Genomic DNA, 24,065 nt, shown 5'->3' on the forward strand with positions numbered 1-24,065 from the left:
CGCAAATTACAATGCCTCATGTTTTTCTGCCTGAAATCTTTTTTTGTTTTTTTATTAATACGCTTTTTCGCTCAAATTTACAGCAAAGAAAAAGGAGTGAAAGATACTTTATATGGAGCATCTTGTTGCAGAGAAACCAGGTCGTGGGTTTCGTCCAACATGAAAACATTGAACGTGTTTTTTTTTGTTCATTGAAAAGCACCTCATGCAAACACAGTTTAGCCCCAAAATAATACTGGCAGCACCTGAGTCTGTAGAGCTGAGCCGAGTCAGACCCGACTGACGAGGTTGAGCGATGACGCATCGTCCTGTCGCGCCGCGCCTAGAAAAAGATGAATTAAGTGATGATGCTCGTTTTATTTTTAAACTATTGTTCTTTCAAACGCAGCCAGAGAGAGAAGGAAAGTCACCAAGAGTTGACCAAGAGATATGAACCCTTGTGTCGTCTCTGGGTCAAAATAAACGACCTCCACCACTGCATATAAGATTCATGGAAGCCAGGGAGGTCGTTGACCCGGGGACAACATGAGGAATACCAAAAACACCTTTGTTTCCAAACCTCCGGGTCACCTTGACCCTGAGATAATATAAGGGTTAAAAGACATGTGTACGTCCAGGGACCTCATGTACTAAGAACTTCGTAGATCTTCTACTAAATATGTCCAGAAACTGAAATCCAGAAGATGGTGCGGCACAAAAATAGAAATAGAAATAGAAAAGCTTTATTCATCCCCAGAGGGGAAACACACTTAAAAATATATATATATATTTATTTGATGTATAAATCTGTGCGCGACACGAATTTAGGCACTTTTCCTTTGTACATCCCAATCAACTTAGAATTAATCGCAGACTTGTTTCTCCCTTTCCATGCCCTCATTTACATATTTAAATCATGTTTAAATTAAGCAGACTCCGTGATTTTTCCTACGAAATTAAGACCTTTTTACTGCTCTTTCCAGTATTGATATCCCCCTTTGTTTGGAACCCCTACTGTCTCTGAGCCCCTCTCCTCCTCTTGGTCTTCCTTCAGTGCTGTATATTTGGGTGATATTTCGGCACTAGTGAACAAGATGAAACCCTCCTCTTGCTCAGATGACGTCCTTCCTTGTAGGCTCTTTATCAAAGTATTTGATGTAATTGCCCCCTGGGTTACCAATATGGTGAACCTCTCCCTTTCCACAGGGGTTTTTCCCAATGCATTTAAAAATGTCATAGTGGCGCCTCTGCTCAAAAAGCTAGGCTTAGACCCAACTGACCTCAGTAATTTCAGGCCTATTTCTAAGCTCCCTTTCTTGTCCAAGATCTTGGAGAAGGTGGTATCTGAACAACTATCTTTGTTCCTAGATCAGAGCGACATCCATGAGAAGTTTCAGTCCGGCTTCCGTAAACATCACTCTACGGAGACAGCTTTATTGAAAGTGTCCAGTGACATCATGATGTCGGCTGACTCAGGTCGATACACTGTTCTGGTTCTCTTGGATCTGTCCTCAGCCTTTGACACAGTTGATCACCAGATCCTGCTGAGAAGACTGAGGGATAAGGTGGGACTGTCTGGGTCTGTGTTACAGTGGTTCTCATCATACCTTTCTGGGTGCAGTTTTAGTGTATCTGACAATCAAATGAGGTCTGAATCAGCAGATCTGTTGTGTGGAGTCCCTCAAGGTTCTGTTCTGGGTCCTTAATTGTTTTTGCTATACTTGATTCCCATCGGTAAAATCATTAAGAGATTTCCTGATGTTTCTTATCACATTTTTGCTGATGACATCCAGCTCTACTGCTCTCTTGATCCAACTGAGCCCCAGAGGCTGAACTTAGTCAATTGTTTGTTAGAAATCAAACATTGAGTGAAAACACTTTACAGCTAAATGTGGACAAAAATGAAACTCTGGTTTTTGTTCCTGATGATAAGGTTCCAGGGTTGAGTCAGAACTTGGGTGACTTAGGTCAGTCTGTCAAACTGAGCCTGAGAAACCTGGGTGTTGCGTCTGATAAAGATATTTCTCTTGTTCAACACTGCAGAAAACTGACCAGAAACTGTTTCCTTCAACTGAGAAAAATCTCTAAACTTAGGAAAATGTTGTCACAACATGATCTGGATCTTGATACAAACTCTGCAGTGAGAATTCTGACCCGCTCTACTAGAAGAACGATCTTCTTCTCTCTTTGTGTTTGATAATCTACTGACTCCTTCAAGAAACATCTTAAGACGTTTTTATTTGTTCAGGCTTTTCCTTGATTTTCTGGAACTCCTGTTGTGTTATCAGTTTTATCTTAATCTTTAAAGTATATATTTTATTGAATGTTGTTTTGATTGTTTAAGCGCTTTGTGACCCTGGTCTGGAAAAGCGCTATATAAATAAAAATGACTTACTTACTTACTTATTACTTACTTTGACGTAAAAGTTGGCTCAGCACGTTTTTAATAACCCCTTCATGTGGCCCCTTGTTAGTGAAGAGGAAAAATTGTTAGAGGGTGAGTCAAGAAGAATGTTGTTCTGTGTCGCTGTGACTCATCAAAAATTGGACAAATTTTGTGTAATTTTATGTTGTTTGTCTTGAGAATATGTGTAAGGTGGCCTGGAAGTGCAAAACATTTTCCAAAGATCTGAGACAAAAGTACTTTCTTCCTGAAGCAAATATACAAACTGTTAAACAAAATAAGATTTTCTTGCAACTAATGTACAAACTTTTGAAACAAAATTACACTTTCCTGAAACAAAATGTATTTTTTACTTAAACAAATATAGTGTATTGAAGTATTGAACCAAATTACAATTTGAAACCAATTTACAAACTTTACATATTTTTATTTAACAAAATGAGAAGTTTTTTTATGATTTCTTAAATTTTTTTATTCATTTCATGTTTTCAATTTTTTAAAATTTGTTTCAAGAGTTTGTAAATGTGATTTGCACTCCCGGGCCACCATAGTTTGAGTCAACAAATCTACAAGGACGTTTTTCAACTATTTTCGTGAATTCAAACATGAAACTAGAAGTTTGTTGCAGCACAATTTATTTTCACAACAGCAAAACATTCACACATGTATTTTTTCTTTTGTTTTTTTTTCACACTTTTACAAAAAAAAGGAACCACGTGACACGTCTGTCTTCAATGTTTGTGACAACACCGGACGCTGTGCTTGACTCACACGTTTAGTTGCTGAAAGAGAGAAACATGAAAACAAGGAGTTCTGTCGCTTCCGTCGGAGATACTGGAGTGTGACGACGCAACAAAAACAAAGTTTTTAGTGTTTTGGGCTATGACATTATACAATTAATTCATTATTTTTTCCATATTTAATTTAAACATAAAGCATTAATTCATTTGTTTCTCTTGGCTACAAGGTTCATTTCAGACACATTTTGATCAGTTCATCTCTAGCTACCATTACAGTATATTCAAGCGGGAATTTACAGCCACGAGCTAATGCTAACGCTAGTGCTAATTCTTCAAGCTAGTCATTTTATGACAAGTCATACAAGTATTACCGATTAATACACTTACCAGTAATAAGTCCTACCGAATGCATTTCAGACATTTCGCACGACACCGAAAACATTGAAAAAAAGGTACGTGATTCTGCGAGTCACCGACGACAACATGCAAACTCTACACACGCTGTAGACATTTTTAGCTCGTTGCTAACTCTGCATCTGGATTAAAAAAAAAAGATTTCTGTACAGCCATTGATACTTGATATGTAATATTTGTCTTCGGAAACCACTTAACACTTTGGATACTTCATTGGATAATCCACGAAAAAACTGTGTCACGAACACGATCCTAAATCACAAACTATAGCACAGTGTTGTGTTTTGAGCAGTAATACCTGAAGTTGACTCGACAACCACGATTCGGTTCACAAATATATCAAAGGGTTCGTCGACCATTTTGACGTCGACCGTATATAGTGTGGATTATGTAGCTGGATTATAATCTGATTATACATGAGGAGGAACAAAAAAAACACGGCGGTCTCGTCGACAGAGGCGGAGCATCACGTCACGTAGATCGAAATGTCTGAGCTCTCCAGGAAGTCGGGGGAACATGCTTCCCTTTCCAAGACTCCCCCCACCCTGGAAGGGGTCTTTCATGCTGTGAGCAGGAGGGATTAAAAGCAACAACTCCCGCTTTTAAAAACGACTTTTACTCTGTTGCCAGAGCCCTTTGCTAAATATTGCCTTTTACGCCGCGCTGTTTGGGCGAGCGCCTCCGCCGCTACACCAGGCCAGTCTGCATGTGGACTTGGAGGGGGTACGGGTGGTAGACGAGCGGAGGCTGGGCCTGGCTGATGTAGAAGCTGCTGTAGATGGGCTCCGTCACGTACGGCGCCGGCTGGTAGAAGCAGGTGACGTTGGCCGTGTTGGGGATGGCGTTCTGCTCGCCCAGCACCCTCAGCGCCAGCACCGTGATCATGTTCAGCGTCTGCCGCCGCTCGTGCCCCATCAGGCACACCGTGCTCTCGTCGATGACCCGCCGCAGGGTCATCAGGTAGTCGTACTTGCTGGCCTCCTGGTGGCCCGTGAAGTGGCACTGCAGGTACGTCTCGATCTTCCGCTGCTGCTCGCCGACGTCCGGGAAGTCGATGAAGAAGCGGGAGCACATGTACCTCTCTAGGGATTTGATCTCCGTCTCACTGGTCGGCTTGAAGTTCCTCACCAGCAGATCGCTGTATTTCAGCAGCCCCCCTCCCCGGATCTCTTCGGGGTGGTGGGTGGCGATGAGGCGCTGGCGGAGGTGATCCATGGCCTGGTCGAAGTCCCCGTACATGCACTCCGCTTCCACCGTTATGGTGGACACGCCCGCCGCCTCGGTCCAGGCGCCCGACCCGCAACCGTTTGTCGTGCTCGCCATCGAGTCTTGTGTTTGCTCCTCACATGGAGAACGTCTCGGTACGACGGAATCGTCCGGTCCCGTCGAGGGTCTCGACTTGCATCGGGCTTTAGGGATCACGCTTAACGCCACGGTCGGAACATCCGTCGATACGTCTTTGGAATCCTGGCCGAGGTTCAGGGTACTCCCGTCATGGGTGGCTTCCAGGGAGGAATCCTTTGTCTGAAGTGGTTTGGGAATATCTATGGGGGGGAACATCTGCGAGGTGAAATCGGACAAATCGTTCAGTAAAGTCCATTTCTCCGGTTTGCTGATACACTTCCGTGACATTTTTCTCTGCAGTTTGGGCGACGGGCAGTGACCCGGGATCACCTTGTGGGACGTGCTGCACGTCTTCTTGGCCGGCGGCGGAGAAGAAATCTCCAGACAGTTGAGCTCCCGACGACTGGTGGCATTTTCAGCCTCGAGGGGAGTCGAGGGGAACGTTGTCTGTTCGTCGCCGCCGCCGCCGCCGCTCTCTGGCTGCGACGCTTCCGTTTGTTCTCCGGCGGGCGCTCGAGGAGAGCGTGAGTCAGACTCCTCCGTTCCCTCCGGCTTCAAGCCGACCTGCGTCATCAGTGAATTACTGACATTGGTGAATAAAGTTTTCGCAGATGAAACCAAGAGGTAATGATCGCTTAATTGTCGTTGCTCTTCCCTGCGGATCTCGAAAACGAGTTCCTCTGACGGCGGCGGCGTCGCTTCCCCCGCTCCCGACTGGGGCTTTAAACTCACGTCTTTAGGTTCCTTCACCCACGGCTCCTCTTTCTGTTGAACCACTTCACCTGGAAGATCTTTTTCTGCTTCTTCAATACTTCCCTTTGAATTTGCGACGTCCTCTCCCGCCGCCTTCGGTGAGTCCCCCTCCAAAACGTTCGGGACTTTAGGGCGTTCTGGCTTTTTGTCGTCGATTTTCCCGAGCGATCCTTTTTGAGAACCTAAGGACAAACCGCCGAGTTGTCTCCTCTCGGCCTCCCAGTAGGACTCCAGCATACTGTTGAGGATGATCTGAAAAGAATCCACGCTGAACTCGAACTGTCTTCGCAGGGAACTGACGAACCTCAGGACCACCGTCTTGGCTCGGTTGTTGGACAGCGAGATGAGACTCCACTTGTCGTACTCGTTGAAAACCTTGACCATCTTCTGCACGTACGCCTCCTTCATGGTCAGGCACGTGATCTTCCGGCGGTTGACCCCGAAGGGCAGCAGGTCTCTGAGGCTGCTCAGCACCACCTCCTTGATGACCTGGAAATCCTCCTGCCTGGGGAGCTCCACTCCGAAAATGATGTCCAAGTCCCCCGAGCTCAGGCCGTTGTCCCTCACCAGGACGTGGCTGGCGGCGGCGCCGTTGAGACGGATGTCCTTGACGTGGATGTCCTTCTCCATGAGGCGATCCTTCACCAGACGGATGATGTCTTTGGCTCTCACCTGGAGCGTGGGGAAGTTCCCGCGCCCGTGGATCGGGATCACCTCGGTCAGGACTTTGTGCAGAGCGTGAAGTTGATCGACGGATAAGTTGTATAACTTTTTCTCCGTTTGAAGCTCTGTCATTATCACCTGCAGGAAATAGAATACTGTTAGCATCAGACATGTTTCTGGCTCCCCCAGTGGCCGAGCAGTGTAACTACAACGTTGGTGACCTCTGTTGCCCCATTTTGTGCAAAATATTCTTTATGTTGGCAAGAACATGGCGATACGTTACGTATCATGATACAGGGGCAACAATATGATATATTGTGATACTGTATGAACAAGAATATATTTGTAGTATTGGAAAGTACTTAAGTTCTTGAGTAAATTATGTTCACCCTAGTTTTATCATCAGCAAGGGTGTGTATTGAAAAGTATCTGGCGATATGATACGTATCACGATACCTGGGCAACAATATGATACATTGCGGTATGTTGTGATACTGTAGTAACAACGATATATTTGTAGTATTGTCCAAGTACTTGACTCTGGTTGGCAGAATTTACAAACCACATGACTCTGCTTTCATTTGTTTTGAAACCAAAATATGTCCAAACATCAGCTTTAAAAGCAGCTAGAGTCGACTGTATCCTCTTGTCCTTAGTTGTCGCCAGGATACTGCGGGATTTAATTGTTCCTTTAGATGAGGGGGACGTAATGACTGCTGCCATCTAGTGGGCGGAAGTTTCATTATACCGACAAAATGAGCAAACGCTGTTAATATTTGAATGTTAATTGTGTTTTTCTTTTATTTGATAAACTCTTAATATACATAATGTATACAATAAACAGGATAAATATATTATATGATTTCAAAGCCATATAAATATACATTTTATATATTTATTTAATGGATACAGTGCAGTAGAATATTGATAAAGTACAGTGAGAAAAGTCACGTGATATTTAAGTGTATCAATATTTCAAAGAGAAAAATGTAATTGAAGAAAGACTTGCTCTGATTGGATCATTTTTTTTAAATCTCACAAACAACAAACACATGAACTGTTACCTCGAAGAGAAGTTGTTTTTCAAGATATTCTTGTTGGTCCGTGACTGTTGAGGACACGTGACTCTTTGTGTTACCGCATCGCAGGCTTTTTTTATCTACGTTTTCTTTTCTTTCTTTTTTTTTATATATAATCATGATTTTTTTTTATATAACTGATGTGCGATCAGATAAGTGTGTACTGCTGTTGTGATGTGACAACACAGTATTTTTAGGAGAGGATCAGGTACGTCATCATGAGCAGCTGATGACTCACTCCCCACAAGGACCTTTAAAACTCACAAAAACGTCACAGATGAAGGAGTTATGAAAGGAAAAAATAGAATATTTTCTGTTAAAAAATAATAAAGATTTCTCTGAAAAAATTATTCAAGATATTTTCCTATATAAATATTATTTTATCTGAGTGATGCATATAATTATGAGTAAAACTCCTGACATTTTAAGTTATTTATTTTTTATTAAATGATAAAGATGTGGTTGCGATGGTCAGAGGGGGGTCAGGGAGGGGTTCACGATCACCACAGCGCCCCCTACTGACGCGTTAGAGTAACACCATCGTGGTCCTGCAGCCACTTTGTAGATCATATGAGTCATACAGCCACAGATAGGTTGTTGGCTTGTGCGCAAAAAAAACATGTATTGTTGCGCAGACACGAATAAAGAACGTTTTAACTCCTGATATCAATAGTAGATCTATATTATATTGTGTATAATTATATTTAGTATTTTAAAAAACAATCTCTGGGGATCTAACTCCATATAAATTGATGTACATCGTTTTTTAGATGTTTTATATTTCATTTATTCAAGAATATGGGTTAAAAAAAAAACTTACCTGTCTTGATTTGCAGCTCTTTGACTGACTGTTAAAAAAAAAAAAAATCCAGCAAAAGTATCCGACAAAGACGCGTCAGAGCCACAGACGTTATTAAACAAGTGATGCTGTTTCCATGGTAATGGCGCGTCACCGATTCTTCTCGCTGTCACGACGCTTTTTGTTTTCCCTCCAACTTCCAACGTGCGCCCGGTGGACGGAGAAGTGTTCGGGATCACGGGGGCAAAAGTTTGCCGGGTGCCGAGCGGAGACGGCGGGGAGTCGTTCTGAAGGAACCAGCGCTCTGCCGAGCCTGTGGTTGCGGGGTGAAGCTGCCTCAGACGGGGTGAGTCATCCTCTCTCCCCGCGATCCAAGCATCATCTCGGGCCGCCCTGGTCGCTTCCATCCGGGCTTAAATAAAAAACAAGTTGCCACGACGACTCAGAAAGATTTCTATATAAATCACATTTTTTATTTTTTTTTTCAATTTGATTTGTTTTTAAAAGGAGGGAAGGGAAGTTCCCACCAAGTGACGTCAACTCGTGACGGTGACGTCGCTCATGTTTTGGTGAGACACCAGGAAGTAGAACATGAGAGACGGAAATGTGTGTTTTTAATGTTTAGGATTTTAAAATTAAATATACAATATTGGTTTAATATCGTCAACATAATAAACGTATTTTTCTTAATAATAATAGTGTTTTTAAGAAATAGTTATTTATAAAAAAAAAAAATCTTTTCAATAATGTGCATATTGAAAGGTCGAATTAATATTTTTTTTGGAGCAATTTAATAAAATAAAACTTTTTAAAAATGAATGTTTTTTTTACACTTTGAATTTGAAATTTTAATTATAATAATTAAAAAAATAAGTTTCATTTGAATGTGTTTTTATTCATATACTTTTAAATTCAATATCAAAATGTATTATAGTAACAACATAATCTGTTTTTAATATATATATATATATATATATATATATATATATATATATATATATATATATATATATATATATTTTAAGTAGTCCACGGAAGTATGTCTTCAGAATAAAGAATTTTAAACAGATTTTATTAATCAATTTTTTTTAAAATAATTTAAATCGTTCTTTTTTTTAAATGTTGAATGCCAATAATTCGTATATTGAAAGGTTGTATTCCATTTTTTTGGAGCGATTTAATAAAATAAAACTATTTAAAAATGAATGTTTTTTTTTTACAATTTTAATTTGATATTTTAATTTTAATAATTAAAAATAAAAAATATTCAATATGTAATGTGTTTTCATTCATATATTTTTTAATTCAATATAAAAATGTATTATAGTAACAACATAATCCTTTTTTTTTAATGAAAATATATATTTTTTAAAGTAGTCCATGGAAGTATAACCGTGCCTTCAAAATACATTATTTTAAACTGCATTTTTGAGATCAATTTTCTTTTTTTTAAAGAATTTAAATATATATATATTTTTTCAATTATTAAATTCAATAATTCGTATATTGAAAGGTTGAATTAGATTTTTTGGGATAATCTAATAATAAAAAAGCGAAATTAAAGTTTTTTTTTACACATATTCTTAAATATTCAAATGACAATAATTCCAAATTAAATGTTCTCAATGTATTGTTTTTTTCTTAGTTTGTTATTTTAAATTAGTCTATGGAAGTATATCAAGTGCCGTCAGAATACTGAATGGTCGAATTAAAACATTTATTGAATGGTTAAATTTAACATGTAAAAATATTTTTTTAATACCTTGTAAATTGACATGTAATTTTAAACACAAACTTTATGTAAAAAATATATTTTCCAAATAAATTCTTTTTACACCTATATTTTAACATTGTTATACCAATAACGTTCAAACAATAAGTTTAATAAAAATGTAAAAGTATAATAGTTTCAGGGAGGGACGGGACATTCTCACGTGACGTCACCTCGTGACGGTGACGTCAGTCATATTTTGGCGAGACCAGGAAGTACAACAACAGCAACACATACCGAAGCGACGGGAGTTTCGCTCGTAAATTCGTCGCTTTAACTCGCTTTTTTCTTGGACTTTTCTTCAAATATTTCGCCTGGTGACTGTCGGATCGTCCAGGACCCTCGTGAAGATGCCAGGCTTGGATAGTATCCTTTTTTTAAAAACGATCTTTACGAGTGACGCAGCGTCACGAACATGTAGCACAACAAGACGTTTAGAATCCAAACTATATGCGTCTTAAATGTATCCGAGGAGACACTTTAGTTGATATTTATGTACTTTACGCTTTTTATAACTTGATTTTATAAGTTACAAGTTTGTTCAGACGGTAAACATAGTAGATGTCGTTAAAGGCCTCGACTGTCGTCGATGCTAAAGGTTCGTATTCTAGCAACTAAAGTGTCGAAATATGTGAATTGAATTCAGTTTCACGTGATAATAGATGGAAATAGAAAGTGTACGTCATAGCCAGGTGTGTTTCCGGTTTATGTTACGTGATTCTAGAGGCGGACAAGCGATCTGGGTCACCATAGTAATGCTACCCATATAATGTTACACATTATTTTTAAATAAAGTTACAACTTAACGGCTTCCGTTGAAACCTTTATGGATAAAATCACCCAGGATTAAAAATGAAACAATTAGAAATCCGAATTATTAGGTTTACCTCGTCTGACTAAGCAGTAACAAAAACAAACTGACTAAGCAATAACAAAAACAAAAAAAATACTGTTATTAAATTCTGCTTTTTGACTTTTATTTGTTCAGGCTTTTCCTTGATTTTCTGGAACTCCTGTGTTGTTCTCAGTGTTATCTCGACCTTTTAAGTATATATTTTATTGAATATTGTTTTGATTGTTTAAGCGCTTTGTGACCCTGGTCTGGAAAAGCACTCTATAAATAGAAATTACTTACTTACATACTTAATATGAAACTATCTCCTGGTGATTTCAACAACAGATCTGTTACCGCTCAGGGAAGAATATGGGTGTGACTGTTCCGAGCATTCACTCAGGGCAGAGTTCATGAATGACGCTTTTAATCGACGAAGACAGACTAAGATCCATCACTTATCATCTCTGTGTCTTTGGACTATAGGTCGAAACCAATACTGCGTCTCCAGTGAACAGTCGGGCGAGGTTTTTCAGATCACAGTCACGGTTCTGACATCATTCAACGCTTTCATACTCCGTGATTTAAGCTTCTGTATTCTCAAAAGTTGTGGAGGTAAAAGTATGACATGGCGATGCAGTCAGGTGATGCTTTTTTTCAGATCTTTCCTAATGTATTGACATGTAACGTTATCCTAATAACATTACTGTTAGTTCTCTCTACAAGGCTGTATTATTATGTTATGATTGACTAGAGAAAATGTTGTTTTTTAGCTAAAATATGGGGTTGAACAACAATGTTTTGCTAATGTTTTTCTTCTCGCATTAATTTGCTTTTAAATATTCTTAATGACTCATCACATTATTTTGAAATGACTCTCTTATCTAAGAGAAATGAAGTGTTAAAAAAACGGTTCACCCTGGTTTTATCATTGGGTCGTCAGCAGGGGTGTGTATTGAAAAGTATTTGGAGATAAGATGCATATAACGATACAAGGGCAAAGATTACGATACATTGCGGTATGTTGTAAACTGTAGTAACAACGATATATGTGTAGTATTGTCGAGTACTTAACTCTGGTGTCGCAGAATTTACAGACCACATGACTCTTGTCGAAGTCGTAACTGCTTTCAACTGTTTTTAAACCAAAATATGTCCAAACATCAGCTTTAAAAGCTGCTTGAAGGCAACTGTATCCTCTCGTCCTCAGCAGTCATAATTCATTTAGCTGCGGAGGACGTGACTGCTGCCGGGAGTTTTTAACACAAAAATAAACAATAATTGCAAGGTAATCGTAAATAGAAAAATCCAATTATTTTATTTGTTTTGAAATGAAAATATGTCCAAACATCAGCTTTAAAAAAAAATGCTGGCGTCGAGTGTATCCTCTCGTCCTCAGTTGTTGCGTAACTCTTGCGAGATTTCACGCTCAGTGAGTAAAACGTAATGAGTGCTGCCATCTAGCAGGCAGACGTTTAATTGCAACACAAAAATGAACAAACGCAGCGAACAATAGAATTATTTTATCTTACAAACACTTTATTGAAATATAAACCATAAAAGAACTATGATAAAAAACAAGATTAAGCGAAAAAATACACGATATTGAAGTGTGTCGATATCTTTTTTTAATACCCCGAGTGCTTTCTAATTTAGGATTAGTAGTCAAGTATTATCAATTCGTGTTTTTTATTTATTTATTTTTGGTCTTGATTTATCCTTAACGTAACATCCCAGAACACCTCTTCAGTTTGAAGTTCGCTGCCAAGCAGCTTCAGTCAAACGCCAAGAAATGCGACAAAGACGAAAAAACGGAGAAGGCGAAAGTCAAGAAGGTAAAAACGTGCGCGACCGATCCGGTCCGATCCGGTCCGTGAGTCTCTGCGGCCGCTTGACTCTCGTTACGCTTCCTTCCCGCCTGTCCAGGCCATCCAGAAGGGCAACATGGAGGTGGCCCGGATCCACGCCGAGAACGCCATCCGACAGAAGAACCAGTCGGTCAACTACCTCAGGATGAGCGCCAGAGTGGACGCGGTAGCAGCGCGGGTCCAGACCGCCGTCACCATGAACCAGGTTTTTAAACGGCTTCAAATTAACACTTTTAATCCCTAAAATGTTTAACACATTCGACTTCTTCTTCTTCTCAGGTCACAAAGTCCATGTCTGGAGTTGTGAAGGGCATGGACAGTGTCCTGAAGACCATGAACCTTGAGAAGGTAAATGTTGAGGGAAAAAATGTATATAAATAGAAAATCATGACTTAAGTTTGACCCTTTTTTTTCTGTTAGATCTCGGGTCTCATGGACAAGTTTGAGCATCAGTTCGAAACCCTGGACGTCCAGACGGCCCAGATGGAAGACACCATGAGCAGCACCACCACACTGACGACACCACAGGTGACTCGCACAACTATTAAGTTCTTTGGTTCTGTTGAATCGGTTCTAACAAATGTATGATGTGGTTTAATGTTTGTCAACTTGAGGAAATGGCCTCGTTTGGTTTTATAACTTTGAATTACGTGTCACTTCAGGCTGGTTTATTGTTTTATAACATAATGTATGTCAAGTTCACTTCCTTGCACGATGTGTTTTGTCTCTAATCCTCACCTGTGGAGCAACTGGGTCGACTAGTGACATAACGGGCTTCAAATCGATTCTATGAAAGTATATTAGTGCCATAATAATAATGAATGGTTTCATTTTAAAATTTCAACCTACAAATATTATTTATTACATTTAATATTAAACGTTATTATTCAAAAAACAATTTAACATTTCAATATAAAAATCATTAATTAAATTATTTTAAAATAATAATTTGATGCTTTAACAAAAGAAAACAACATTTGAAATGTTCAATGTTCAATCAATATCAATCAATATTTTGACGCCACTGATGTAATGAATCTATTTTTAAATCATTTCTAGAATTAATTCATGATATTAAAAAAATGAAGTTCTAAGTATTTAACTTGGTATTGTCTTAAAAATTAGGATATATTAGTATTAAAGTGCTTTTAGGTGCTTATTTGTTTGAGTCAAAGTTGCTAAGTTTCTATGTTTGTGCATAAAACGTGACTCGGAGGCTCATATATTGAACTATATTCTTGTTGTCAGGAGAAATATATAGAAGTATATCAGTGCCATCATGATTTGCTGTGAAAAAATGAAAGAGATATTGAATTTATGACATTTATTTTTTAATTATTAGAAATACAAAATTTAAAATGGGTACATTTAGAAAATATTCAAATTTGTAAATTCGAATTAAATTAATTAAATATAAAACAATTCAACTTTTCGAAATATACATCATTTGATTTTTAATTTCTTTTTTTTTTAAAGAAGAATGAATAAAATAGTTACATTAAACTTTCATGGCGCTGATGTACTTCCGTAGAATCCCGTGGTTTAATTCTCTCTTGACATGTTTCAGAACCAAGTGGACTCTTTGATGCATGAGTTGGCGGACGAAGCCGGGTACGTCTTTATTCATCATCATTTCTGGACAGGAATTAAAAGCAATCAACTAACAAGTGTTAAAAAACTCGTGTTTTTAGGTTGGACCTCAACATGGAGCTCCCTCAGGGACAGACCGGGTCGGTCGGTACGAGCGTGGCGTCCGCCGAACAGGTGCTGTTCATTCACACGTGTGTCAACCATGACAGATGATTTTAACTTCTTCTTCTTCTTCTTCTTCTCTCGAAGGAGGAACTGTCCCAGAGACTCGCCAAGCTGCGAGATCAGGTGTAGACGACCAGCTGGGGGCGCCGGAGTTGGCCGTACACTACCTGAACGTTGCTTCCAAATATGCTACGACTACATGTTGCTTCCCCTCCTGATGTGTTTCCTTGTATCTACCGCATCTGTTTCTTGTCGATGGAATCCATTTTGGATCCAGAATCACCTCCTGTCTCGGCTTTTTCCGGTCTCTTTTTTTTTTTTGCTGATTCTTCAACGTTCATTTTGTTTGTATTTAAGGCGAATGTTGGAGGTTAAAGAATATTTCTTTGTTATATGATTGCAACATGTTTATGATAAAGATCCTTTTATTATCTGCTGAGGAATCGTTTTAAAGACGTGACGGTGTCAGACTTACAGTATCTTCACTCGAAAGGTGGACAGTTTTTTTTTTGTTGCAAACAATAAATCACACGAGTTACTTTGTCTGTCTTTGAAATGATATGGAAGTAGGTTTTTCTTTCTTTCTTTGTTCTCTAATTGTTGTTGAATGAATTTTCATCAGTTAAAAAACTCATTTTCATTATAAAAAGGTTCATTTAATAAAATTATTTTCAATAAAAAATGTCTTCAATTGAAAAAAGGTTTCACTGGAAAAGAAAGTTGCTTCAATGTATATGTAAAAAAAAAGATAACAAAAACATAATTGCGTCAATAAAAATATTAATCAAAAGATAAGTTGCTTTAATTCATTTTAATATTAATATAAAATTGCTAAAATCAAATAGAAGATTCAAATCAAAAGGGATATTTTGAAACTCAAAAAGTTGATTCATATTAAATAATATTTTTCTTTAAAAGTAAAACATTTCTTTAAAAAAAAGTTTATTCATTAACATGGTTTCTATAGAAAAATTGGCTCAAAATAAAAATATATTTTCAATAAAAAATGTTGCCTCACTCAAAAAAGTGTCTTCAAGTGAATAAATGCTTTCAATAAGAGAAAAACGTTACATCAAAAAAGTTGGTTCAATCTGATACATTTTTCTATAGGAAAATTCACTTTAATAAAACAATATATTTTCAATAAAGAAGATGCCACAATAAAATAGTGTCTTCACTATTTCAATCCATACAAAAAAGTATTATTTCTATAAGTAAAAAGTTGCTTGAAACCAAAAACATACAATATTTTCAATAAAACAAGTGGCCTCAATAAGAAAAAAAATCCCTTCAATCATGAAACAAATAAATGTTTCTTTAATCAATCAATATATAAGAAATATTTTAAATAAAAAATGTTTTATTTCGGTAATCTTTTCTGTGTTTGGGGCAAATTATTGGACATTTGTGTCCTAATTATTAAATCCCAAAAATGCATCAAAACATTTAAGTAGTTTTTTATAAGTGGAAAAAAATGTTGTTTAAAATATAAAATAAATAAACAAATGATAGATTTCTTTCGTATGCAAATGATCAGCTGACTTGATTTCGTCACAATCCTGATGTGATCAGCAGAGAATGAATAGTAAATGATTAAATTTATTCTTTCTTTATTTATAAACCTTCAGTAGCGACTAGAAAGTTTTCACTGGTGAAAAAAATGAACCCATCAAAAGGTGAAATAACCAGGAGGTCTCCATCGTCACCTTCTGGGCGGAATTTAAAAGATTCATCCGAATTAGGTAAATAAAATGTTATTATTTAATGGGGTTTTTTTTTGTTTAAAAAAATTCTATTCATTTTGGGGTAAAAACAGGCGAGCCTGCAGTCAAAACTGAGGGCAAAGGATTATTGAGCCATCATGTGACATTTGCGTAAACAGGAAGCAGCTGATCTTGACTCGCTGTTTTTAATCTAGTAATGTTCGCAGTTTTAGGGTCGAAAACGAGTCGCTTAAGTGAACCTAACTCAATGTAAGTTACCTTTTTATACTGTTTAACTTAACCTGGTGAACTAGTCGTACGTGAATTTGGCGAGTCTTTCAACACTGCATGGCATTAGCTCCTGAGCTAACCTCAGTTAGCATCGCTGTAAATCTGGACAGAACTAGAATTATTTATATATTCAAGGGTTTAAAAACTGTGTGTGTGTTGAGTTTTACTGTCGTTGTGTTACTTTGGTTGGTGAGGAAGTGCAAGTAGGTCGCGTCGTGTCGTTGACACTGAGGTGAAAAGTATTTGTTGTTTCTCCAGCTGAGAGAAGGAAGAGGACAGCTGCAGAGAAACGCTCTTCTTCGGGTCTGTCCGAGGTGATGTCCGGCTCAGCCATGAAGAAAAAGGTCAGTTGTCTCTGGATCTAGGATGATATTTAAGTTGTAAACAATCCTGAAGTGAAAATACTTTCACCAAGACTTATACAGTAGCTTCACTCGAATGGTTGAAGGTTATTTTCAGCGACAATAAATCATATACAGTACTTGCTGTACTTACTGTACTTCTTGACTTGTCTGTGAAATGAAATTTGTAGAAAAGATTTACAGTTACTTGGATTATTTATGTTTTACAGTGGAAAATTATTTAGAAATGATATGGAGATAGATTTTGTTTTCTAGTTGTTGTTAAAAAAAAGTTGCTTCAGTATAAAAAAACAGAAATAAAGTGTCGTGTATATACTGTATATTAAAAAGTTACCTCAATATTGCTTTTATAATGAAACCAATTTAAAGAATAGCTTCCATTTAAAAAGGATTTCAATAAAAACAATACAATTCTTTAATTTAGAAATAATAAATAAATTCATTACAAAATAAGTAACCAAAAAAAACAAAAGATGCAAAAAAAGTTGCATTAATAAAAATATATGTTTTAAAAGTTCCTTTAATAAAACTAAATTCAATTTAAAGAAAGTTGATATCGAGGATATATATCTATATAATAATAATAATAAGAAGAAACATCTTAAGACTTTCTTATTCGTGCAGGCTTTTCCCTGATTTTCTGGGACACCTGTGTTTCTCTGTGTTATCTTGATCTTTTTAGTATATATTTTTTATAGTGTATTTATAGCGGTATATTCTTTTTTTTGATTGTTTAAGCGCTTTGTGACCCTGGTCTAGAAAAGCGCTCTATAAATAATAATTACTTGCTTACTTACTTATATAAAAGGATATAGATAGATAGATAGATAGATAGATAGATAGATAGATAGATAGATAGATAGATAGATAGATACAAGTTTATAATACAAATACAAATATATATACAATATACAAAAACTACTACGATTAAAAAGAAATTCAGAATATCAGAATATGAATCAAAAACTTTTATTGCCAGTGTTGTAAACACAACATAGGATTGTTTTTCTGGTGTCAGTACAGAATCAAATAATTAAATACCTTCAATAAAAAGATAAGTCGCCTTAATCATAAAAGGGTTTTCAATAAAAAATGTTTTGCTTCAAACTAATTGAAATCAATAGACAATTTTACATCATTTAACCATCGTAAATGAAATAAATCTCCTCAATTCAGCTTCACAATGAACTATCAAGTCATGCATCTCATTTAAACATGTCATGTTTTATAACTCGCCATCATTCGTAACATTGTGTTTGTAGGTGTTACTGATGGGGAAAAGTGGGTCTGGAAAGACCAGCATGAGGTCAATAATATTTGCAAACTACATTGCTCGGGACACACGACGCCTTGGAGCCACAAGTGAGGAGAACCTTTTTTTCCTAGACTTCTCCTTTTATTGACTCTCCCTGACTCTTGTTCTTTTCTTTCCTCCAGTTGATGTGGAGCACTCGCATGTACGATTTCTGGGAAATCTAGTTCTCAACTTGTGGGACTGTGGAGGGTAAAGTATTTTCTCCTCTTTTATATGGATTTGTAGTGCATTGAAAAAGTTGTAGAGGTTCATTATGTGATCAATTCATGGGACCCAAAAATAGTATTTTTCATATTAAATGAATCATTTTATTGTTTTAATGATGTGATTTTAACCCGTCTAATAGTACAGATTGATTTTAGTTAAAAAAAAAGATATCCTCTAACCCCAATACAGCGAACCCCTTCCAGTAGTTATCAGACAAAAAAAAAAAAGAATACAAATTTTACTTAAATACTTAAAATACTAAATTTTAGCCTACATAACTGATAACTTTCACAAGTGAATTCACAGTATTTAAAAATATATAAACACATTTAAAATCCTTAAATGTTATTCCAAAATATACAGTTTATAAGCCTTATGTTTTAATTATGTTTTTACTGACTGACCGTGAACCAATTTTATGTGGTACGCAAACGGTACCGTAAGTCACCTCAGTATTACTAAGCGAGGCTCCTTTAGTATTACGCCTCGCTTAGTAATACTAGACGCAACACTTTATTCATTAAGTAATATACAAACATTTTAAACCCTGTATAGGTACATTTAAAATTGTTTTACTTGTCGTATCTTTTAACGATGGTTCATAAAGCTGGTGAGCCTTCGCTGTCAAAGTCCCAAAACTTTATTGACATCACAGTCTTGAGTCCCGCGTCACATGACCAAAACACAAGGGGAGAAAAAGAGAAAAAAACCATGAAAGAGGTTATTTATTTTGCTACCTAGTTAGGATTTGATATCTGTGTAACCGTTTACACGTGAAGACGTTGACAACACTGGTTCAAACCCGTCCCCCCTCGTCCCCCCTCAGCCAGGACACGTTCATGGAGAACTACTTCACCAGCCAGAGGGACAACATCTTCCGAAACGTGGAGGTGCTCATTTATGTCTTCGACGTGGAAAGCCGCGAGCTGGAGAAAGACATGCACTACTACCAGTCGTGTCTGGAGGCCATTCTGCAGAACTCCCCGGACGCCAAAGTGTTCTGCCTCGTGCACAAGATGGATCTGGTGCAGGAGGACCAGAGGGATTTGGTGAGTACACAACCGCTTTGTTACATGTAGCTCCATCTTAAACCGTCCGAAAAATGTCTTAGAAAGAAAATGTTTTACAGTGTTATAATATATATTCATCAAAACATTTCAAAATAAAATAATAATATAAAGTCGCACAACTCCCGACAAACAGGAATATTAGTGTCAAAAGTGTTTTTCTTGCAGATCTTTAAGGAACGCGAGGAAGACTTGAAGAGACTGTCCAGACCGTTGGCCTGCACCTGCTTCAGGACGTCCATCTGGGATGAAACTTTGTACAAGGTACAGATGTTTGGCTGATATTCACTCCTTCAACACAACTTCAGCCCCAAAAGATTTCTTTTTTTCAAGATGGCTGCTAGAAAAACGAATCCATGTTTCAAACATGTGTTGCTGCTGCTGATCGTGACCGATATCATCTGTTCTGGGGGAAGAGTCTGAGTCAGTGTTTTCAGTTTCAAGTTTCAAGCTTTTTTAGAGCCTTATAAAGTTAACAGGGGGATAAACTGACGCAACAAGAGTCTTCCTCTCGTTTAGAAAACCAATGCACATGTAGGTCTGTGACGAAGACATTTTTTAATTGCAGTTACACCGTTCTGACACTGTGGGGAGCAAGAAACTGTATTATCAAATTTGCGCATTCTTGCTTTAATAAAGGCTTAATAATCAACTTCTGAAAGAAAACTAAAGATACTTCAGTACTTTCTTATTCATGAATAGGGTTGTGAAAAAAAAAAAACTATTCACTTGCATTTACGATATTTTTTGCGATGATGCTGTATCGATATGTATATTCAACACCAATGTATACCTATATATATATATATATATATGTGTATGTATGTTTTTTTCTTACTTTTTATGGTTTATATTTTAATAACAAGTGTATAATAAGTGTATAAAAAAAGATAATTTATATTTTATTAACAGTTAACGTGCACATTTTCTCTGGTCACAAGGGGATGACTGAGGACAAGAGGATACAGTCGACTTCAGCAGCTTTTAATGCAGTTGTTTGGACATATTTTGGTTTAAAAAAAAAAAAAATGAAAGCAGATCACCGGAGTCAAGTACTCGACAATACTACAAATATATACTTGTTATTACATTATCCCACGTATTGTTGCCCCTGTATCTGTTGACTGACTGTTGGCGATTCTCTCCCCTGATCGTTCCATGTTTGCAGGCCTGGTCGAGCATCGTCTACCAGCTCATCCCGAACGTCCAGCAGCTGGAGACCAACCTGAGGAACTTTGCTCAGATCATAGAGGCAGATGAAGTCCTGTTGTTTGAAAGAGCCACTTTCCTGGTCAGTGCAGCCTCTTTTTTAAAATTCATCTCATGTTGATATGTTGATAAGAAACCACCAGAGAAGGACGAAACTCTAAAAATGAGTCTTGACCTCTTCAGGTGATCTCACACTATCAGTGCAAAGAGCAGCGCGACGCTCACAGGTTTGAGAAGATCAGCAACATTATCAAGCAGTTCAAGCTCAGCTGCAGGTGAGTCGACGCTTAACCGTCCTGTGGTTCATTCATACTCATGAATGAGTGGTTTCTGCTCTCCAACAGCAAACTGGCCGCTTCCTTCCAGAGCATGGAAGTTAGAAACACCAACTTTGCAGCCTTTATCGACGTCTTCACCTCCAACACATATGTCATGGTCATCATGTCCGACCCCTCGATTCGTAAGTGCATCAAACCATCATCGTGAATGAACATGAACGCACATGTTTTTCTCAGTACAATGACATGGTTACTAGCTATAGTGATGTAAGAACTTAATATAAACTCGTTATTATTATTATATAGAGGACATCAGAATATTGAATTTCAATGGTTAAAACTTTTTTCTTTCAAGCATTTAGATATTTTTCTAATTTTCTAATTTGTATATTAAAAGGTTACATTTGTTTTTGTTATTTTTGAATTTAACATTATAAATTTAAATGTTTTTTTTAAGCATTAATTTATTGTTTAAATAATTATATATATATATAATAATAATAATAATAATATATAATATTTTAATTAAATCTATATTGAAAGAGATCATTTTCTTTCGAGAATTTATCTAATTGAATAAAATAAATTGAATATTTTCAAAATGTATTTTTTTCCTACACATACAGTTTGATATTCTAATTCCATCAACTCAAAAAACAATTTTCTAAATGTATATATTTAAATCAAATCATAAAAGGTGACACTATTATACCGTACATTGTTTTATATTTAATTTAAAAGCCTACAAATGAAAAAAATACATTTGTATCGCTGCATTCGTAAATAGTTCAGAGTTTCGAAAATATGTTGATCATTTGAATAAGAATATCAAAATCGTTTTGAAAATATTACATTTTAAATTCAATGATTAACACAATCATTTTTTATCTACAAATTATTGAATTGAATTATTCAATAAAAACAAATTCTACCTGTCCATATGGAAATGATTGGATTCAATTATTAAAAAATAATCAAATGCGACAAAAAAACGACAAAAAACATTACTTCCATAAAAAACAAAAATCTAGATTTCCACATTTAAAATTTTGAATTCAACCATTAAATATTCATCACTTATATTCGTCCCAACAAAAGTACTTTGAGCTTCATTATAATCAACCAGAAATGTTTCTCTCCTCAGCGTCTGCAGCGACTCTGATTAACATCCGTAATGCTAGGAAACACTTTGAGAAGTTGGAGCGCGTCGACGGACCGAAGCACAGCCTGCACATGAGGATGCGTTAAAGCTGGAAACGTTCCGCATCAGGTGGAAACTCTTTAAACCAATCAGTTCACCAGCCCACACATGGCTCCGCCCCCTTTTCCTCACATCCACATGGTTCCCACAGTTTACCCTCAAAGTCAATCACAGTCTGATTTCTACACACAAGTATCATGGACGGTGATTTTTTTTTTTTTTCTGTTAAATTCGTGTCCTGCTGCGTTTGTATAATAAATACAAACGAAGATTTGTTTGACATCATTGCTGTCATGTTCTTGATCGTTGTCTTTTTTTTTCAAAATCGTCTTACAAACAAAAAAAGGTCCAGGAAACATCTTAAAGAATATATTTCAATAATACAACCTTGAACACTCTTTTCTGGAGTATTTTATTTGTGGCTCGTGCTTTATCAAGGGTGTAAAAAAATAAATGCATACAATAAATGAGTAAATATCGCATATTTATATTTGTATATTTAAGTTCTTCATTTTGCCGTATAATAATAAATAAAAAAAATGTCATCATAGTTATTTATGGTGTGTTTTATAATCCCTCTTTAAAAATTGACATATTTACGGCGTTTTTGTGTTGCAATTTAACTCCCGGCTGCTAGATGGCAGCAATCGACACGTCCTGCAACTAAAGTAACAACGTGATCACGCGATATCCTGGTGGTGACTGAGGACGAGAGGATACAGTCCACTCCAACTGATGTTAGGACATACAGTATTTTGGTTTCAAAACAAATGAAACGACTTCGTCAAGAGTCATGTGGTCTGTAAATTCTGCAACACCAGAGTCAAGTACTCTGACAATACTACAAATATATCCTTGTTACTACGGTATCACAATATATCGTATTGTTTCTATGTATTGTGATTAAGGGTGTTGTTGCGATTCTATTCCAAGTTATTGTATTTATATTCAACAGCACTGTGCTGATTATATGTATAAACAATGTAATCCTCCTAGATCAGGGCAATTACTGAGGATTAGAGGATACAGTGAACTCCATCAGCTTTTAAAGCTGATGTTTGGACATATTTTGGTTTCAAAACAAATGAAATCAGTTACGACTTTGTCAAGAGTCATGTGGTCTGTAAATTCTGCAACACCAGAGTCAAGTACTCAACAATACTACAAACATATCCTTGTTTCTACAGTATCACAATATATCGTATCGTTGCCCCTGTATCGTGATGGTATCGGCAGATTCTTGCCAATACACAGCCCTATTGTTAAACTACAAGATACAAAAACCCTAAAACATAATCTGTCAATATTTGCTTGTATCGTGAAGTGTAGGAAACACATTAAATAAATAAGTAAATATCACAATGTTCTTCATTTTGCCGTATAATAATAAATAAAAAAATGTAATTTTAGTTATTTTATGGTGTGTTTTATAATCCCTTTTTCAAAAATTGACAAAATATTTACGGCGTTTTTATGTTGCAATTTAACTCCCGGCTGCTAGATGGCAGCAATCGACACGTCCTGAAACTAAAGTATCAACGTAATTCCGCGATATCCTGGTGGTGACTGAGGACGAGGGGATACAGTCAACTCCAGCTGATGTTTGGCCATATTTTGGTTTCAAAACAAAAACTTTTTTTTTTGGTTGCAATTAACCCTCTGGCCGCTAGATGGCAACAATTATTACATGCTTCCCATTTAAAGGAATATTGAAATCCCTCCGGAACCAGGGGATCACTGAGGATGAGAGGATACAGTCGATTAAAGCAGCTTTTAAAGCTGATGTTTGGACATATTTTGATTTCAAAACAAATGAAAGTAGTTACAACTTCATCAAGAGTCATGTGGTCTGTAAATTCTGCAACACCAGAGTCAAGTACTCGACAATACTACAAATATATCTTTGTTACTACAGTATCTCAATATATAATTTTATTGCGTATCCTGTATCGTGATGGTATCGGCAGATTCTTGCCAATACACAGCCCTATTGTTTAACCACAATATACACAAAAACCCTAAAACATAATC

At 36.8% G+C, this 24,065-nt stretch overlaps 3 protein-coding genes across 3 annotated transcripts; 2 read left to right on the top strand and 1 right to left on the bottom strand.

Annotated features, from left to right (window-relative positions):
* Positions 1 to 3,025: 3,025 nt before the first annotated feature.
* LOC148066037 (terminal nucleotidyltransferase 5C-like) lies at positions 3,026 to 8,737 on the bottom strand. The gene is made up of 2 exons (XM_087807347.1): positions 8,197 to 8,737; positions 3,026 to 6,435 (listed from the first exon to the last, which is right to left on the bottom strand). The coding sequence occupies exon 2, from the start codon at positions 6,427 to 6,429 to the stop codon at positions 4,225 to 4,227; it is 2,205 nt and encodes a 734-aa protein (XP_087663473.1). The 5' UTR covers positions 6,430 to 6,435; positions 8,197 to 8,737; the 3' UTR covers positions 3,026 to 4,224.
* A 1,394-nt stretch (positions 8,738 to 10,131) lies between these two features.
* chmp1b (charged multivesicular body protein 1B) lies at positions 10,132 to 14,939 on the top strand. The gene is made up of 8 exons (XM_087807348.1): positions 10,132 to 10,312; positions 12,516 to 12,613; positions 12,705 to 12,851; positions 12,926 to 12,994; positions 13,067 to 13,174; positions 14,214 to 14,257; positions 14,338 to 14,410; positions 14,486 to 14,939. The coding sequence occupies exons 1-8, from the start codon at positions 10,297 to 10,299 to the stop codon at positions 14,528 to 14,530; spliced, it is 600 nt and encodes a 199-aa protein (XP_087663474.1). The 5' UTR covers positions 10,132 to 10,296; the 3' UTR covers positions 14,531 to 14,939.
* A 1,325-nt stretch (positions 14,940 to 16,264) lies between these two features.
* rraga (Ras-related GTP binding A) lies at positions 16,265 to 22,321 on the top strand. Its single transcript, XM_087807763.1, has 10 exons — positions 16,265 to 16,374; positions 16,654 to 16,739; positions 18,020 to 18,119; positions 18,195 to 18,261; positions 19,106 to 19,328; positions 19,515 to 19,610; positions 20,515 to 20,637; positions 20,739 to 20,830; positions 20,900 to 21,015; positions 21,978 to 22,321. Exons 2-10 carry the CDS (start codon positions 16,713 to 16,715, stop codon positions 22,079 to 22,081), a joined length of 948 nt encoding a protein of 315 aa, XP_087663889.1. The 5' UTR covers positions 16,265 to 16,374; positions 16,654 to 16,712; the 3' UTR covers positions 22,082 to 22,321.
* Positions 22,322 to 24,065: the final 1,744 nt, after the last annotated feature.

This window comes from Callionymus lyra, chromosome 14 (genome assembly GCF_982586985.1).
Source record: "Callionymus lyra chromosome 14, fCalLyr1.hap1.1, whole genome shotgun sequence".
Classification (NCBI taxonomy): Eukaryota; Metazoa; Chordata; class Actinopteri; order Syngnathiformes; family Callionymidae; genus Callionymus; species Callionymus lyra.

What these genes read in the sequence shown, in the direction of transcription:
- LOC148066037 (XM_087807347.1), bottom strand. Translation starts at nt 6,429, where the DNA reads ATGACAGAGCTTCAAACGGAGAAAAAGTTATACAACTTATCCGTCGAT.
- chmp1b (XM_087807348.1), top strand. An exon ending in CCGCCGTCACCATGAACCAG is followed by an intron (nt 12,852 to 12,925) that starts GTTTTTAAACGG and finishes TCTTCTTCTCAG; the next exon opens with GTCACAAAGTCCATGTCTGG. An exon ending in GCGTGGCGTCCGCCGAACAG is followed by an intron (nt 14,411 to 14,485) that starts GTGCTGTTCATT and finishes CTTCTCTCGAAG; the next exon opens with GAGGAACTGTCCCAGAGACT.
- rraga (XM_087807763.1), top strand. Translation starts at nt 16,713, where the DNA reads ATGTCCGGCTCAGCCATGAAGAAAAAG. An exon ending in AACTTGTGGGACTGTGGAGG is followed by an intron (nt 18,262 to 19,105) that starts GTAAAGTATTTT and finishes GTCCCCCCTCAG; the next exon opens with CCAGGACACGTTCATGGAGA. An exon ending in AGGAGGACCAGAGGGATTTG is followed by an intron (nt 19,329 to 19,514) that starts GTGAGTACACAA and finishes TTTTTCTTGCAG; the next exon opens with ATCTTTAAGGAACGCGAGGA.